Genomic DNA, 18,849 nt, shown 5'->3' with positions numbered 1-18,849 from the left:
TACCTGCAATTTAAAAAATGCCCACAAATGCCCTCTGCCAGTGGTTCATGCTTGTAATCCAAAAAAGCCAGAAGTGAAGCTGTGGCTCAAGCGCAGAGCCACTGGTAGAACACTAGCACAAGTAGCACTAGCCTTGAGCATAAAAGCTCAGGGACAGAAGCCTGGCAGGGTGGCTCATGCCTATAATCCTAGCTAGTCAGGAGGCTGAGATCTGAGGATCTAGGTTCAAAGCCAGTTCAGGCACCGAAGAAATCTACTACTGGCCACACTCCTGGCCCACATGGTTTAATATTTGAAATCAATGTAATTCATTACCATTAATAAAACAAAGGCTAATTGCCATATAATCTTTCTAGAAAAAAAACTGGCGAAATTCAATTTTCATTCTTAGACTAATTTTAAAAATCAGCAGTAAGTATACATAACACTAATAGTGAATGTTTTATCAGATCAGGTAAGAGACAAAGATATCCTTTCAGCACTGTAGTCAGGAGGCTCGGGACAGTATAATAAAGCATAAAAAAGAAGCAAAATGCACAGACTAGCAGGGCAAAATGCATCTGCACATTCCACAACTATGCACAGAGAAAAACATCAGGAACGGATCAGAAAGCTGCCAGGACTGAGTGACCTGGCAGACAAAAGAATACAAAATTTGCCAGGAACCAGTGTCTCATGTCTGTAATCCTAGCTACTCAGGAGGCTGAGATCTGAGGACGGCAGTCCAAAGCCTGCCCAGGAAAGAAAGTTTATGAGAATCTCAGCTCCAATTAGCCATCAGAAAACTCGAAGTGGCACTGTGGCTCAAGTACTAGAGCACTAGCTTTGAGGTGAAGAGCTCAGGTACAAGTACCCAGGCCTGAATTCAAGCCCCATGACACATACACATATTCATAATTTAAAACCCAACAAACCAGCAGCATAGTCAGAAACACAGACTTTTTTTTTCCCATAAAGCTTTTTTTTGGGGGGCAGGGTGGGGTGTTAGTCATGGGACTTGAACTTGGGGCATGGTCCCTGAGGAGGGATTTTTGCTCCAGGCCAATGCTCTACCACAGTTTTCTGGTGGTTAACTGGAGGTAAGAGTCTCACAGACTTTCCTTCCTTGGGCTAACTTTGAGCTCTTGTCCTCAGATCTTAAATGGCCAGGATTAAAGGCATGAGCCATAAATGCCACACTTCTGTTGAAATTTTTGTTTAAAAGCTTTATGGGCTGGGCATCGGTACCACAGACACAGAAAAGAGCCTAAATCGGGCTAGGAGTTTGGCCTAGTGGTAGAATGCTTGCCTTGCATGCACGAAGACCTAGGTTCAATTCTTAGGTACCACATATAAAGAAAAAGTTGGCTATGACATACAAACCGTTAGCCTAATTTTGATTAAGTTCTAAAGACTAAGTCCCAGAGAATGTAATTAGAGATTTCCTCCTTGAACAATTGTTTGTTAAACTTGTCATTTAAAATATGATGTAAACATAAGCCATATAATTAATCATTGTTGTTCTTAAGGTACTATGTTATCTCTCATCACTTCTACTGTCCCTTGGTTATCTCATATTGTTACACTATCTCACTTTGTTATCTGATATATAGGATATAATTGTATTTGGTTATCTGAAATTGGATAGGGAACGGGGGAAAACAAGATGAGGGGTGGGGGAGGGGGTAAGGGAAATGGGGACCAAGACATGTGAAAGGGTATCAATGTGTGGGAATTAAGGCACCATTTATCTGGCAAATATCATGTAACCCTTCTATTAATTACAATAAAAAATATATATATATAAAAAAAAGAAAAAGCTGGAAGTGGTGATGTGGATCAAGTGGTAGGGCTCTAGCCTTGAGAAAGACCAAGGACAGTGCTCAGGCCCAGAGTTCAAAGCCCAGGACTGGCCAAAAATAAATAAATAAATAAAAGCTAAGGTACAAGCCCCAGTATCAATTAAAAAAAAAAAAACAATCAAAAGAATGAAGCTCCTATTAAAGACTTTCTTTGAAAGCACATATACTTTCAAGGTGCTTCAATTGGCAGACATGATTTACACCGCTTCTACCACAAGCATTGTCTGCAGTATCACAAATCTCTGAGCTTCCCTTTCCTCATCTATAAAATATTTTCAATGACACTTTCTGACTCTATTACATGTTCATTATACAGATTCTTTATCTTAAAAAAAATTAGCTAACTCTTAAATCATTGAGAAAGCACAGAGAATACTTTCTTCAGTGAATGTAGAAATATGCTATGTATAACAGCATATTTCCAATAAGACCACTCATTCTCTAATACATACGAATTATTATAGTACTAGCTGGGCATGGTGGCTCACACCTGTAATCCTAGCTAATTGGGAGGCTGAGATCTGAGGATCAAGGTTCAAAGCCAACCTGGGGAACAAAAGGACTTGAGAATCTTATCTCCAGTTAACATCTAGAAAGCAGGAAGTGGAGCTTGGCTCAAAGGTAAGGTAGTATAGCCTTGAGCTGAAGGGCTCAGACACAATGCCCAGGTCCAGGGGTAGGGCAGCAGACTTGAGCAGTAGAGGTCAGGGACAGCACCCAGGCCCAGTTCAAGCCCCATGACCCCCCCCACACAAAATTACTATGGTACTACGTAACACCCCTAAACTCTAGTTAGAGCAGTAGTAAAACTCAACCATGCAGACAAATACCTGTTTATATGTTCAATAGCAAGTCGAAACTATAGTAAAACCATCTCTAAATTGAGAAGAAAGATTATTTTCCTTTCTGTGAGTTTTTCAATTATTAACATTCTGTAAGTCTTCTGGACCTTTTAAGCTTTGGATTTGTATCTATATAGAAACTGGACAGATGATCTAAAAAGTCCCTTTCAACCACAATAACCCCTTAAGAACAAAAAGGGGTGCTTAAATTATATTTAGGTAGCCATTAGAAGACCTACTTAAACGCATTCTTTTTTTTTTTTTCCCAGTCCTGGGCCTTGGAACTCAGGGTCTGAGCACTGTCCTTAGGCTATCTCAAGGCCAGAGCTCTATCACTTGAGCCACAGCACCACTTCCAGGTTTTTTATCTATGTATGTGGTACCAAAGGAATTGAACCCAAGTTTTCGTGCACACTAGGCCAAACTCTTAGTCCTACACTCATTCTTCCTTTTTTGTTGTTGTTGTTTGTTTTTTGCCAGTCCTGGGCTTGAGCTCAGGGTCTGAGCGCTGTCCTTGGACTTTCTCAAGGCTAGAGCCTTACCATTTTGAACCTCAGCACCACTTCTGGCTTTTTTCTATGTATGTGGTACTGAGGAATCAAACCCAGGTCTTCGTGCATGCTAGGCAAGCACTCTACCACTAGGCCAAACTCCTGCACCCCCTAGACTCATTCTTAATGTTCGAGGTAAACATACACCATCATGTACATTATTATTGTAGCAGAAATGTATTCCATAATTATTCACAATTACTTCTGTGAATTTAACAATTTCACTTTAATAACCACACAGAAAGGAATTAGTTCAGTGTATTCTCAGAACATATTTTCCCTTTGCTGTCCCTTATGAGTATTTTCTAAAGACAAAATGAACGATCACAAAACAGTAATACTAAACTGGTTTCACCCACACTACAGTTTGCAGTATCATAGGCACTGTTATTTTTGAACTGTTCTATGGCTAGTAACACATTAAAGCAAATGAGTCATTTTGGTAGTATGTTGTTATGTTGTCATGTGACCAACTCAGGAGGTTAGAATCACTTGTTTCACTTTTGAAATTTTTTAGTGACTATTATTTATTCACAGTGATAATGTTTTTTTTTTAAACTGCACTTATTTATTTATTTATTTTATTTTGCCAGTTCTGGGCTTGAGCTCAGGGCCTGAGCACTATCCTTGGACTTTCTCAAGGCTAGAGCTCTACCACTTGAGCCTCAGCACTACTTCTGGCTTTTTTCTATGTATGTGGTACTGAGGAATCGAACCCGGGTCTTCATGCATGCTAGGCAAGCACTTTAACCACTAGGCCAAACTCCCGGCCCCGATAATGGGGTTTTAAACTCAGGGCATTTTTTTTTTTTTTTTTTTTGGCCAGTCCTGGGGCTTGAACTCAGGGTGTGGGTACGGTCTTCTTTTGCTCAAGGCTAACGGTCTACCATTTGAGCCATGGCACCACTTTAGGCTTTTTTTTGTGTATGCAGTACAGAGGAATTGAACCCAGGGCTTCAGGCATGCTAGGCAAGCATTCTACTGCTAGGCTACATTCCCAGCCTGAACTCAGAGCTTTGTGCTCCACTGCACCACGCCTCTAGACATGAATTGTTACAAAGTGAAAAGAAGTTAAAAGCATGGCTTCTAGATTCACAATATTAAGAACCTTGGATTCTGATTTAATTTTTCTAATCTTACTTTCTTGGACCTTCAAATGGGTATTGTGAGGATGAAGTACCCAGCTATGAGAGATGTACATGCCTGCCAACCACTGACATGGGACCTTACGTAAGACCCACTGCACCACCAACTATATGCACAGATCAGAAAATGAACCTGGAGGTTTTCCACTCCAGTCTCACACTCATAGAACCAAATAGCCAAGACCAAAATTTATCTTTCAATTCAAAGGACCTTGCTCAACCCTGGCTCCTGACACTCCTGGCTGCACGGTCTCTGTGGTCATTACTGGACCCTGATGCCAACCAAGTGGCTTGCAAACACTTACTGTGTTCAGTGCATTGAGAGTAGTGTCGTCTCGAGATGCTGCCACACAGCCATCCTCCGTGGAGCCCCCGTCACACATCCCAGCAAAGGCTGCCATGCTCCTTTGGAAGAAAGGACAATGTTGACATCATCAGCATGTAATGACGTTATCTAGTGGTTTTAACTCTTGTTTTCAGCCCCGTCCAAATCCCGATACCACATACATGGTAAACCAGAGTTTCAAAGTCTCCTCATTCTGTTAAGTCCTTCCTTCCTCCCTCCTGTCCAGGTTGTCTTTCCTCTTCCTCTCTCTTATTATTCCAAGGATTTCAGATATGAGCACACATACAACCTACTAAATTTTTCTACTAGATTTTGATCTTTTTTTGCCAATCCTGGGCTGGAGCTCAGGGCCTGAGCACTGTCCTTAGACTTTTTTAAGGCTAGAGCTCTACCACTTGAGCCTCAGCACCATTTCTGGCTATTTTTTCTATGTATGTGGTACAGAGGAATCGAACCCGGGTCTTCGTGCATGCGAGGCAAGTACTCTACCAACCACTAGGCCAAACTCCTCGCCCCTAGATTTTGATTTTTGAGAGAAATATCTTTATATGCACAGTTAGTAGGTACTAATGAAAAGGTGTTATAATTTTTGTTTGTTTGTTTGCCAGTCCTGGTGCTTGAACTCTGGGCCTGGGCTCTGTCTTTGAGCTCATGGCTAGCATTCTACCACTTGAACCACTCCTGGCTTTTTCTGAGTAATTTACTGGAAATAAAGAATCTCACTGCCTTTCCTGCCTGAGCTGGCTTCAAACCATGGTCCATAGATCTCAGTGTCCTGAGTAGCTAGAACTGATATGAGTCATTGGCACTTGGCTGAAAAGGTTTTTAAGTCTTCATAATATATGTGAAATCATTCTCATCTATATACTATCTTTCCATGAAATGAAAAGTCAGATTCAAAAATTGTTTGTAGTCACACCTCTATTACCACTGTCCTTTGCACTGTGCGCCGCCAAGCGCAGCACCACAGAGCAGATGCAGCTGTTGCCTCACTCAGGTGTTTGCCTTTGCATACTACTGATACAGCATCACTGTGGACAGGGGAAGGGCTCCCTGCCTGCACAGTGGCATGTTTCGACAGCAAGTTCTGCAGTATAGTCACAGACCAGTGCTCCCATGTAGGTAAGACATGGAATGTCATGCTTGGGTCAGGCACTAATGAACAGCCACAGGGTAGAGAAATTGGTAATGGAATTTCTAAGTTGAAGTGAATGAATTACTCAGCTAGACAGAGTGAGAGGGGCTGATGATAGCAAGTTGTCTTTCTGAAGAGTGTCAAAGAGTTTGATATGAGGCAAACACCAAGGAAAAGTATGACTTGAGCATGACAAACTAATTGTCTCTAATAAGAACTGTAGTGAATGCCTCACTCAAGAGTAAAATGTCAGTAGAAGGGATAGCTTGTGGCCTATGGGTCAGTTAGGAAGTGGGGTGGGGAGATGCTGTTACCTCGCTGCCCGCAGGTACATAAGGAGGTCACAGTCATTAACGCCCGGCATCCACACCAGTTCCTCGTGCTGGGTCACAGTGTCACCATGTGGAGAAGGGAATGGCTGCAAATCAGGAAGTTTGGCCTGGAAGACAGGGATGAAGCTGTCACCATAGAGGCACATACCAGGCAGAGCTGTCTCACAATGTGGTCTGGTCTTGGGGAACAGAAGAATAATGCCTGAAATCTCTGTACACAGGCAGCAGAAAAATGTCCGTAAAACCTTGAGTTATTCACACTGGTCTGCATCATCTACCAGGATCTCTCACCATAACCATGTCACCAGAAATGGCTTAGTGACATTTTACAGAGTAGCAAACAGCATTAAGTAAACCTATAGGAGCATACCAAACAGGCATTTGTACCACATATACAGAAAAAGCTGGAAGTGGTGATGTGGCTCAAGTGGTACAGTGCTAGCCTTGAGACAGCCCAAAGACAGTGCTTACGCCCTGAGTTCAAGGCCCAGGACTGAAAAAAGAGAGAAGGGGGCGGGGGGGAAGAAAAAGAAAAGGAGAGAAAGAAAAAATATGCAAGAATAAAATAAGGTAAATCTCCTTTTCTAAGAATTTAAGCACCATTTTCTTAGGAACCACTTATTATAGTAGAAATCTTTATTTGTGTGTGAGTCACGGGGCTTGAACTGGGCTCTTCAGCTCAAGGCTATCACCCTACCTTGAGCCAAACCCCATTTTTCCAGAGGATAATTGGAGATAAGAGTCTCAGGTCCTTTTGTGCCTGGGCTGGCTTTGAACCTTGATCCTTAGATCTCAGCCTCCTGAGTAGCTAGGATTACAGGCATGCGCTACTGGCTCGGTTGGTAGAAATCTTGAAATGTGACTACCCTAAAAACATGTAGGAGAGGAAAAATGGGTGAGAAAATATAGCACAAGAGAAAGCAAGAGGAAATGAGATGTGTTTGGGTGATGGCACACAAGTGCTGAGTCCCTGATACAAGATAGTGGAACCAGAGTATGATGGTTTATACATGTAATCCCCTATATTGGGGAGACAGAGGCAGGGTGAGCACAAGTTCAAAGCCAACCTAGGTTTCAGAGACTCTTCCTCATAAAACTAAGCACAATAAAACAACAGCAGAAACAGAGCCCAGGGCTAGGGATGCAGCTTGGTGTAGAATGTTTGCCTAGCTTGCACAAGGCCCAGGATCCCAAAACTACTAAACAGCAACAAAAAGCCTTCAATCCCGGGGATGAGCAGGCTCACGTAACACACATCCCAGGAAGGCTATGCATGGTGGCTAACGAGACAAAAATCTCATGGACTTTCCTGACTGACTTCAAATTGCATTCCTCAGACCTCAGCTTCCTGAGTAGTAGAACCACTGCTGCCAGTATCTGAATGTCTTTAGATATGGGAGTCACAGTTTCTGACATGTCAACCTTCATCTCAGCTCTTATGCTAATCCGTATCAATCATTCAAAACTCATTTTTTCCATGGTGTACAAATCTACAGCAATGAGATATAGGGCCTGCTGGGAACAACCAGGCCCTTCCAACCATCTGCTGTGTTTAATTTAAGATGCCAACAAATTATAAGCACACCATACAATGTACAATAAAGGCTAAAGGCAGACACAAAGTGCCAAGTAAAAAAGTGCCTCTAAGTTGCAGGTAGCTCACATCGGCAATCCTATCTGTGCAAGAGGCTGAGATCTGAGGATAGTGGTTCGAAGCCAGCCAGGGCAGGAAAATAATTGAGACTGTTATCTATAATAAAGTACCCCCCAAAAAGCCACAAGTAGAAGGGTGGCTAAAATGATGAGTGGTGGCCTTGAGCAAGAGCTCAGGGACAGTGTCAAGACTCAGAACACACAGTCAGACACAGACGCAGACACACACGGAGCACACATCTAACGGACCATGGAATTTCAGCTGTCCAGGTCTGGTCTACCTGGGTAGGCCAGAGCAACCACAACAAACCAGAGCCATCCCAGGCAGGGAGGGTACCCTGACCCATAAGGATCCAAGTGAGGCAAGCACCTGACAGCATTGCTCACAACACATCAGAGCTTCCAGCCAAAAAGGACTAACCACCCTGACTCTTCTCAAAGCAGAGAGGTTTTGTTTTGAATCCTTTCTTTTTCCCTTCCTCGTTTTGGTTTTCTGTTTTTGTTTTTGGTAGGCTTTTTTTTTTTTTTTTCAAACATGACATGGTGAGTAAAACAAGTGCTGTACCACTTAATTCACCTTCAGTCTAAATAATTCTTTAAGTAGTGGTAATATTCCTTGATGGGCGCACACACACACCTGCAAGATGTCTCGCTAAAGAAAAGAAGTCAGGCACAAAAAGGCAAATGCTGCGTAATTCCACAGAGGTGACGTGGAGCAGTAGGGTGGGCAGGTAGTAAGTGTAACAGTGGTTCCAGGAGCTCAGGGAAGAAAAGGACAGGGAGGTTCTTGCTTCCTGGGGACACAGTTTTTGTTTTGTAAGATCAAAAGTTTCATGGAGACGGGTGAGGTGACAGAAGCACAATAATGACTCATTGTAAGTGCTGCATATTTCACTGGTTTTTAAACTATGTGGCGATCTGGAAAGACATGGTGGTGCTAGCCTGTGAACTTATCACTCAGGAGGCAGGAAGGCTGGCAGTGAGAGGACATTTTGAGTTACCTAGTAAGACACACTGCTTCAAACAACAACGAAAGCTCTACCTGTACTTACAGAGAAATCACCCGTGACACTAACAGCACGAGGATGCTGCTGAACAAATAGGAAGAGTAAAGTCCACTAAAGAAGTGAAGGATGGGCTTTACCTGATGGCTAGGACCAACACGAATTTCTCCCTGAGTGCTGTTGAGTCTCCTGTCAGAAAAAGAACACATTAGGTTAGCACAGCATAGACACAGACAGCATTCAAAGAAACTAACTGGCTTGAAATAAATGAAGGACAATTAGGAAGAATTCAGCTCCCCACGCTTTCTGAGGCTGACCCATACATGCCCTCCCATCCTAACACCGTTTCCTTCCACAAACCCAACTGCTGCAGCCTCGAGTCCTGGACACCTTCCCCCCAGCCTGCCTGCCTATGCCCCCTGCCTGACCTCGGAGATGCTCCCACAACACAATTCCAGAGACATTCCTTGTTTTAAAACATTTTGGGCCAGGCGAGGTGGCTCATGCTTGTAATCCTAGCTACTCAGGAGGCTGAGATCTGAGGATCAAGGTTCCAAGCCAGCCCAGGTACAAAAGGACCGGAGACTCTTATCTCCAGTTAACATCTAGAAAACGGGAAGTAGAGCTTGGCTCAAGGGTAGGGTGATAGCCTTGAGCTGAAGAGCCCAGGGATGGCGCCTTAACCAAGTTCAAGCCCCATGAGCCACAAAAAAATAAAAATAAAAATAAATAAATAAAATTGGGCCCAGGAGTGTGACCACGTACTTGCCTAGCATGCCCTAAGACTTGGGTTTGATTCCTTGGTATCACATACACAGAAAAGGCTGAAGTTGTGTTATGGCTCAAGTGATAGAGCTCTAGCCTTGAGAAAGCCCAAGGACAGCCCCCAGGCCCTGAGTTCAAGGCCTAGAACTGGCAAAAAAAAAAAAAAAATATGGAGTGCCTTACCATACACCATACAATCAAGAATCTATTCGTCTCAGGACATGCGCGCAACCATTTTGAGAAATATTTACTCCATCCCTACTGCAAGTCAGGAATTGTCCTCAATACTAGGAACTAAGCAATGAGCAAAGCCATGCCCTTGCCTTCCTACAGCTCATATTCAAACAGGAGAAAAATAGTCAGATCAAAGTAAGTGCCAAGAAATTAAGTAGAAAATGACAGGACTGTTTTGTATTAGGCTTTTGGTACTACTACTGAGTCTTGAACTCAGGGCCTTATTTTCTTGCTAGGCATTTTCACTCATGTGAGCCACATTTTCAGTTCTAGCTTTTTGCTAATTGAGGACCAGAATCTTGATCTGTTCGCCAGGCTGGGTTTACATCTTAATTCACAGATCTCAGCCTCCTGAGTGGCTAAGATTATAGGCAGAAACCACTTAACGGCTTAAAGGAGAATTTTAGAATAAAATTTGGACAGAGAAGAAAAAAGGGGGAGGAGAAGAGGAGAGAAGGAAGGAAGGAAGGAAGGAAGGAAGGAAGGAAGGAAGGAAGGAGAGAGGGAGTTCCTCAAGTCTGTAAAACAAGAGCCAGATCCTTTAGTCTAGGCAGTTCTTACTGCACATACCATACCCTCCCTTGTTTCAAATCAGAAGCAGCCCCATTTCTTTTGAAAGCCACTATTTGGGTCAGGCACCATTGGCTCACAAACTGTAATCCTGCCTAATCAGCAGGATCAAGGTTCAAGACTAACTCTGGTAGAAAAGTCTGTGAAATTCTATTTCCAATTAACCAGCAAAACAAGACTGGAGGCATGGGGTCAGGTAGTAGATAGGTCACTGGAGGTGAACAAGCAGAGTGAGCAAAAAGCAACACCAAGTGAGAGTAGGGGGGGCTTAAGTTCAAACACCAATACATCAGAAGAAAATAGGTAAAATAAAATGAATTTTGGAAATTTATTGTACTGGGGTCTAGGGCTTGCTTGCAGTTACACCCGCATTCTTTCTCTCTTTTGGTGCAGGCCCTGAGGCTTGAACTCAGGGTCTGGACTCTATCTCTGAGCATTTTTGCTTGAGCTAGTGCTGCCACTTCAGCCACAAGCCACTTCCCATTTTTTGGCAGTTTTATTGGAGATACTTTGTGTCCTGGCTGGTTTAAATCAAGATCCTCAGATCTCAGCCTCCTGAGTAGCTAGGATTACAGGCTGAGCCACTGTGCCCAGCTCTCTCCCTTTTTGAAAGTACTAAAAGGCAACATTCAGGGCCTCCTCTTGAACTATACTGATCCTCCTATCTCTGCCTCCCAAGCAGCTTAGAATATATTAGATTGAAAATGGGATTCTTTCTTCTTGTAATCCACACCCCTCCCCCTCAGCCATGAAGTCTTGGCAAAGGTAGAAATGCATAAGACAAAGGAATAAACAGTAACAAGCCCCTAAGAATCTGTCCCTGGCTTGGGCTCAGGGCATGAGCACTGTCCTTGGGTTATCTCAAGGCTAGAGCTCTACTACTTGAGCCACAGCACCATTTCTGGCTTTTATCTATGTATGTGGTACCAAGGAATCGAACCTGGGTCTTCATGCATGCTAGGCAAGCACTCTACCACTAGGCCAAACTCCTGGCCCATTCCTAAGAATCTTATAATTCACCTGGGGTTAAAACAGAGCCTATACACAAACACCAGAACAGGCATAAAATCCATAATAGTATACATAAGATAGTTCAAGATAAACAATACAAAATTACTAATGGCAGTCAACAAAACTTTGGCTTTAAGCACAGCAATCTCTAAAGTAGCACAGTTCTGTTTGGTGGGGATTGTTCGGTTTTGGTTTCTTTTAATGATGCTGGGGGTAGAACCTAGGGCCTAGCAAATGCTGGCAAGTGCTAAACTCCTGAGTTACTTCCCTGAAGTGGCAAGATAGCCCTCTGTAGGAGACTAGAAGGCCAACAGCAAAGCAAAATGAGGATTCCTGAGGGGAATTAAATCACGCAGACTGGGTAGGCTAAAAGGAGCAACCACAGGGGAGAAGGGTTATCTTTCTTCATTCAGTAGTGGAAGAGTATGCTGACAAGAAGCCAGAAAATGAGTTGCTGTTAAGAGTTTACACAGGAATTAGAAGATGCTAGCTGATACAGAGGGATCCCACTGGCCAAATAATTACACACACACACACACACACACACACACACACACACCCTACTTCACCAGTGTTAACACATTACCTTTCCAATGTATCCATTTCTGCATCCTAAGCAGCTACCAGCAAAACAAGCCCCATCATTTGCCAATGCTTTCCTAGGAGAGCTACATAGTCCTCTTAGTAACTTGTATCTGCAGCCTCACCTTCAAGTAGTCTATAAGTCTATGCTGTTTCAGGATTCTCAAATGTTAAATTAGGAAACTTTTTCCATATCACTGCTATAAATACTTGTTAAAATATTGACATGATAATGTCACAGCTCCATTTAAGCTTTTTGGTGGTAAATTGGAGATAGGAGTCTCATGGACTTTCCTGCCATGGCTCTCTTCGAACCATGATCCTCAGATCTCAGTCTCCTGAGTAGCTAGGGTTACAGGTGTGAGCCATCAGTCCCAGGCACACATTTGTTTTTGAGCAAAGGAATCTTAAGGTGTGAATAATGGCATTAGCTTTCAATATCTAAGGATTATAGAACATAGAATAATGCTAGAAAGACTTGGTAGGTCAAAGACAAGAAGAAGTACACATACCCTAGTGAAGCTAGAAATATGAATTGAAGAGCCCAGAGTAGTGGCTCGCGCCTGTGATCCTAGCAACTCAGAAGGCTGAGACCTGAGGATCACTGTTAAAAGCTAACCCCAGCACTAAAGACCCTAAGTCTCTTCTCTCCAACTAATCATTAGAAATGGGAAGTGGGGTTGTGGTTCCAGGGGTAGGGTGGTAACCTTGAGCTGAAGGGCTCAGGGACAGCGAGTAGGCCCAGAGTTCAAGCCCCATGACAGAAAGAAAGAGAGAGAGAGAGAGAGAGAGAGAGAGAGAGAGAGAGAGAGAGAGAGAGAGAGAGAGGGGGGGGGGGAGGGAGGGAAGGAGGAAGGAAGGAAGGAAGGAAGGAAGGAAGGAAGGAAGGAAGGAAGGTAGGTAGATGAACTGAAGATAAAAATGTATGACTCTATAGACATAATGTTTTATTACACAGATTAATGTGTATCTATGACATACAAACCCTCAGCCAAATTTTCACTATGTTCTAACATCTAAGAGCCAGTGATTGTATATAGAGATTCCCTTCTTGACTACTTTGTTTGTTAAATATGTCATTTGAAATATGATGTAAAAAATCAATGTTAATAAATTCTTAAAAAAAAAAAAAGACAAGCCTCTTGGAGAGACACTGCAGCATCCCACTCCATGTGTAACCAACAGGACGATGGGTTCTCCATTCTCCACTAAGGTTCTGAATCTATTGTCCCATGACCCCATCCTCGAGTGCACCTTCTACTGGTCATAGCTCACTGCCAAAAATGAACTCTACAGGGCTGGGAGTTTGGCCTAGTGGTAGAGTGCTTGCCTAGCATGCACGAAGACCCGGGTTCGATTCCTTGGTACCACATACATAGAAAAAAGCCAGAAGTGGTGCTAAGGCTCAAGTGGTAGAGCTCTAGCCTTGAGAAAGTCCAAGGACAGTGCTCAGGCCCTGAGCTCAAGCCCAGGACTGGCAAAAAAAAAAAAAAAAAAAAAAATGAACTCTACAGTGCTAGGAATGGCATGGCTCCGTGGAAACTTCTGCTTAGCACCAGGACCTAGAGAGGAAGAGGAGGACGCCTGACACTAATTTGAGCATTTCTTAGCTTCACCTACTCGGGGACTGAAAGGTTCTAGAGAATAAACAGAGATATGATTCCTATCTTGTATTCTCCCAACAGACATACTACCAGTTGAGCCACAGCACCACTTCTGGCTTTTTCTGTGTATGTGGTACCAAGGGATGGAATCGAGGATCTTGTGCATGCTAGGCAAACACGCCACCACTAGGCCACACTTCTGGCCTAATTTCAGTTTTCACATCAAAATTGCAATCTTTTTTTCTTTTGGTTAGACCTGGGGCTTGAACTCAGGATTTGGGTGCTGTACCTGAGCTTCTCTTGCTCAAGACTAGCACTTTACCACTGGATCCACAGTGCTACTTCTAGTTTTCTCTGTTTATGTCATACTGAGCAATCGAAACCAGGGCTTCATGTACATTAGGCAAGCACTCTATTTGTAAGCCACATTCCTGGCCCCAAAATTCTAATCTCAGCACCAGTAAATAGTATCAAGTTTTCTCCTTGAAATGACAGACTCACTTTATTTTCAAGAAAATGGGGGGTGGGGGGTGTGGGGGGGGAGGGATATGGGTACCAAGACATGTGAAAGGGTATCAATGTATGTGAATTAATGCACCTTCTATCTGGCAAATATCATGTAACCCTTTTACTAATTACAATAAAAAAATAAATAAAAAAAAAAAAAAGAAAATGGGACCGGGAGTTTTTATCTCCAATTAACCAGAAAACTTGCAAATAATGCTGTGGCTCAAAATGGTAGAGTATAAGCTTTATGCAAAAAAGGTCAGGGACTGTGCCTAGGCCTTTAGTTCAAGCTCCATGACTGTAAGGGGGGAAAAAAAGAGGGGGTTTCTATGAAAACTCTTCAGAACTGTTAATGAACTGTTTAACAAAATGAATGCTAGGGGGCTGGGAGTTTGGCCTAGTGGTAGAGTGCTTGCCTAACTTGCACGAAGGTCTGGGTTCAATTCCTCAGTATCATATACATAGAAAAAAAGCTCGAAGTGGTGCAATGGCTCAAGTGGTAGAGCTCTAGCCTTGAGAAAATCCAAGGACAGTGCTCAGGCCCTGAGCTCAAGCCCAGAACTGGCAAAAAAAAAAAAAAAAGAATGCCAGGAAGTATAAACATACTAAGGGGTTGGGCAGATGGGAGCACAAATGGAAGGAATGAGGGAGGGAAAATGCAGTCATTATATTCAATGTACATTACATAAAAAATGAACTGTGCTAGGACAGGGACAGAAGGGGAGAATGATGGAAGGCACTGATAAAGATGCACTGTACTCATACTCTGATTTAGGGAATTGTAACCTCTTTGTACAACTACTTAACTTTTTTTTGGGGGGGGGGCGGGGATCCTGGGGCTTAAACTCTGTTCTGGCACTATCCCTGGTCCTGGGAGTTGTCCCCAGCTCTTCAGCTCAAGGCTATCTCCCTACCCTTGAGCTAAGCCCCACTTCCATGCTCTGAAAGTTAAATGGAGATAAGAGTCCCAAGGTCCTTTAGTGCCTGGGCTGGCTTTGAATCTTGATCCTCAGATCTCAGCCTCCTGAGTAGCTAGGATTACAGGCTGTGTGAACCATAAAATTTTTTTTAAGTCAGCAGGAGAGATTAGCTAGGACATGGGCTAATAGAAAAGAGACCAGGGGGCCGGGAGTTTGGCCTAGTGGTTAAAGTGCTTGCCTAGCATGCCTGAAGACCTGGGTTCGATTCCTCGGTACCACATACATAGAAAAAAGCCAGAAGTGGTGCTGAGGCTCAAGTGGTAGAGCTCTAGCCTTGAGAAAGTCCAAGGACAGTGCTCAGGCCCTGAGCTCAAGCCCAGGACTGGCAAAAAAAAAAAAAAAAAAAAAAAGAGAGACCAATATGAGAACAGCCAAGTAACAACAAAAAACCCCTCCCCCAATCAACCATAGACAGTGGGAATAAATAACCATGCCAAAGGCTCCCAAGCAAGGAATGCAAGGAATGAACTCCAAGTCATGTCTTTCCTTTCCTCCCATGCAGCCCAACCTGGCTTTGAAGTCACAAATCCCACTGCCTCTGCCTCCTGAGGGCTGGGATTATAGGCCTATACCATCAGACCTAGCTAGCACGGTTCCTTTGGGTTTCTACTGTGAGGCCATCATTTTGGATACTTTGCAATACTGTGAATCAGACTACCAAGAAAGAAAAGGAACTGTCACCATCCTCTCGAGCAAAAGCAGGAACTTCTCTGTGCAGTTAATGTAAATAATATATGTTTTTCAAAACAACCAAGGTTCAGTCTCCATTATTCTATAAATCTTGCTTTGAAACATGAAAAAGCACTCCCAGAAGCCAAATTATAACAATAATAGCAAGTCATTGTGTTTATTTCTAGAGTACAAAAAAAAAGAAATGTGTTGCATATGAAATCTGATACAAAGGAAAGCAATGTAACAAAGCTGTATCCATAGCAACTACAACTTAATATTTCAGTCCTCTTCAGCTGCTGTGGATTAAATAAAATGACAAGATGTTCCCTTTGAAAAGTAACTTGTTACCATGGAAACGTTTTAGTCTAAGAAGTAAACAAGGAATGGACAGAAAGGAACATGGAGCCTGCAACAGAATATCAAAAGGGGAGATGCATCTCTGCAAAAGAGAAGGCCCATCACCAAGTGCAGAGATTATTTCCTTCTTTTTGTGCGGGTGTGTGTGTGCTTGCATGCATGCGCGATCAAGTGCATGTGTGGTCCTAGGGCTTAAACTCTGGGCCTAAGCATTGTCCCTGAGCATTCTGCTTAAGGCTAGCCCCTCTATCACTTGAGCCATAGCTCCACTTCCAGCTCTACTCAGGAGACTGAGATCTGAGGACTACACTTTGAAGCAAGCCCGGGCATGAAAGTCAGTGAGATTCTTATCTCCAATTAACCACAAGAAAACTAGAAGTAGTATTTGAGTCAGAGTGGTTGAGCAAAAAAGTTCAGGGCCTAGGCCACTAGTTAAGGCTCCATGACAATCACAGCAAGAACAAAACAACCAAGTTCCTAGGTCTCTCAAATTTCTCAAGAATGAGCACATACTTACAAAGCAGTCACAAACAAGTTCTAATTTTCTTTAAAGATGCAAAATTTGTGTTCTATTCTGTAACAATTTCAATAATTTCAAGATGAAGAAAAACTCCCAGCTGGGCTGGGCGTGATGGCTCACCCCTGAAATCCTAGCTACTCTGGAGGCTTAGATCTAAGAATCTCGGTTCAAAGCCAGCCCAGGCACTAAAAAACCAGAAATTTTTTCTTTTCTTTTCTTTTTTGTGGGTCATGGGGCTTGAACTCTAGACCTGGGCATTGTCCCTGAGCTCTTCGGCTCAAGGCTACCACCCTACCCCTGGGCCTGGGTGCTGTCCCTGAGCTCTTCAGCTCAAGGCTACCACCCTATCCTTGAGCCAAGCCCCATTTCTCTTTTCCTGGAGGTTAATTGGAGATAAGAGGCTCAGGTCCTTTTGTTCCTGGGCTGGCTTTGAACCCTGATCCTCAGATCTCAGCCTCCTGAGTAGCTAGGATTACAGGTGTGAGCCTGTAATGGGAAGTGGGGCTGGGGCTCAAGGGGTAGGATGGTAGCCTTGAGCTGAAGAGCTCAGGGACAGTGCACAGGCCCAGAATTCAAGCCCCATGAGAGAGAGAGAGAGGGGGGGGGTGCGGGGGGAGGGAGGGAGGGAGGGAGGGAGTTGAATAAAGTTACTGTTTTAGGAGGGCCTGGCTGGAAGTATACCACAAGTGGTAGGGTGCCAGGAGTGAACAAACATCAAGTGTGTTTTACATAATTTCTACTGCAACGTCCCAGGACACAGTACCTTATGGCCTTGATTATCCACACACCTTAGGCTAGATCCCCCAGGGGTAAGGAGAGAGCAAAGACTTCAGAATCCCTAATACCTCTGAATAAGATGCCTCATGCCTATAATCCCAGCTACTTGGAAAATCAGGAGGGCTGTGGGAAAATATCAGTGCGCCTACATTTCAATCCATAAAAACAAGGATGGTAGGAAACACCGTAACTTGGGAAACCTAAACAAGAAGATCACAGTCCAGGCTAGTTTGAGCACAAATGTTGGACTCTACTTGAAAAATAATGAAAGCAGCTAGCTATTCAGGAAGATGAAATCTGAAAATGGGGGATGGAAGCCAGTCCAGCCAGACAAATCTCATTACACTTATATCCAATTGAACAGCAAAAAGTTGGAGAATTGAGCCAGCTGTGAGTGAAAGCCCAACAAGAGTGTTAAGGCCCTGACTTCAAGCTCCAGAAAGAAAAATAACGAAAGGGCCTGAAGGCATGGCTCAAGTGGTAAAGTACTGTCAAGCAAACCCAAGGCCCGAATTCAAACTTCAGTAATCCCAAGAAGAACAATACAAAGAAAATGCAATAACCAAGATTTGCTAACATTAAGTGTGATCTTGAAGTAACCATTCCATCATCCACAAAATGTAGTTCCTATGGCTACTCTGTGAAGCTGCTGTCACATGAAAAGGTCGCTTATGGAATGAACTAAGCACAGTGCCTGCTGAGAGATCACTGCTGTTCTCAGCTCCATGAACTTGTCAGGGTGAGAATCAGACTACTTCCTCTAGTACTAGTTCACACCACTATGATTTTCTAGTGATTCTGGGTAATCATTTCTATTACTTGCTTGCTCTCAAGACCAAAAGCACCAAGAGGGAAGGAATCTTTTGTTTTTAGCTTACTAATCATCCACAGCTTCCCAGTCTAGGTCTTTTCAATAAACAAACAACACCAGTATTCTAAGTCACTGCTGCTTAGCAACAGATAGCAGCAACTAGTAGCTTCATTACAAAATTAGGAGAATGAACTCATGAACTCATTGGTGACCACCAGCTTGTCTTCCAAGCAAAACTAATCTGAAAAAATATGATTGGTAAACTGCAGGAACAAAACTCAGCTTTCAAAAATAAATATACTTATAAACAACAACAACAACAAAAAAAAAAACCAAGAAAATGAAGATAATCAGTCAATACCCTAAGAGGTAAACATTCCAATGTCACAAATACAAAGGTCAACACTGGGACTTGTCCCAGATCTGAAATCATGAATTTCTCTCATGCAAAGTTCCTGAGAGACCATCAGAACTAATCTTGTAGTCTAGAAGTAACTAAACCCTGAAGAAATAAGAACACTTCGTGAGAAGTCACTCTAAATTAATTACAGAAGTAGCTCTCCCACAGGTTTCTCCAGAACTAAGAATCGGTGTTCACTGATGGAGAAGA

General features: G+C 43.2%; 1 protein-coding gene across 10 annotated transcripts in view; it reads right to left on the bottom strand.

Annotated features, from left to right (window-relative positions):
- Window positions 1–18,849, bottom strand: part of Rere (arginine-glutamic acid dipeptide repeats) — a 391,456-nt gene that overhangs the window by 113,938 nt on the left and 258,669 nt on the right. For all 10 annotated transcript variants that reach the window (XM_090335897.1, XM_090335904.1, XM_090335906.1 and 7 more), the window contains 3 exons: window positions 8,990–9,038; window positions 6,175–6,299; window positions 4,685–4,784 (listed from right to left, as the gene is read on the bottom strand). In XM_090335897.1, the coding sequence (XP_090192023.1) occupies window positions 4,685–4,784; window positions 6,175–6,299; window positions 8,990–9,038 (274 nt within the window). The remainder of the gene's footprint in view (window positions 1–4,684; window positions 4,785–6,174; window positions 6,300–8,989; window positions 9,039–18,849) is intronic.

The sequence above is a fragment of the Megascapheus bottae genome, chromosome 6 (genome assembly GCF_031878675.1).
Source record: "Megascapheus bottae isolate mThoBot1 chromosome 6, mThoBot2.hap1, whole genome shotgun sequence".
Taxonomy (NCBI): domain Eukaryota; kingdom Metazoa; phylum Chordata; class Mammalia; order Rodentia; family Geomyidae; genus Megascapheus; species Megascapheus bottae.
This window is presented reverse-complemented; position numbering and strand designations above follow the sequence as displayed.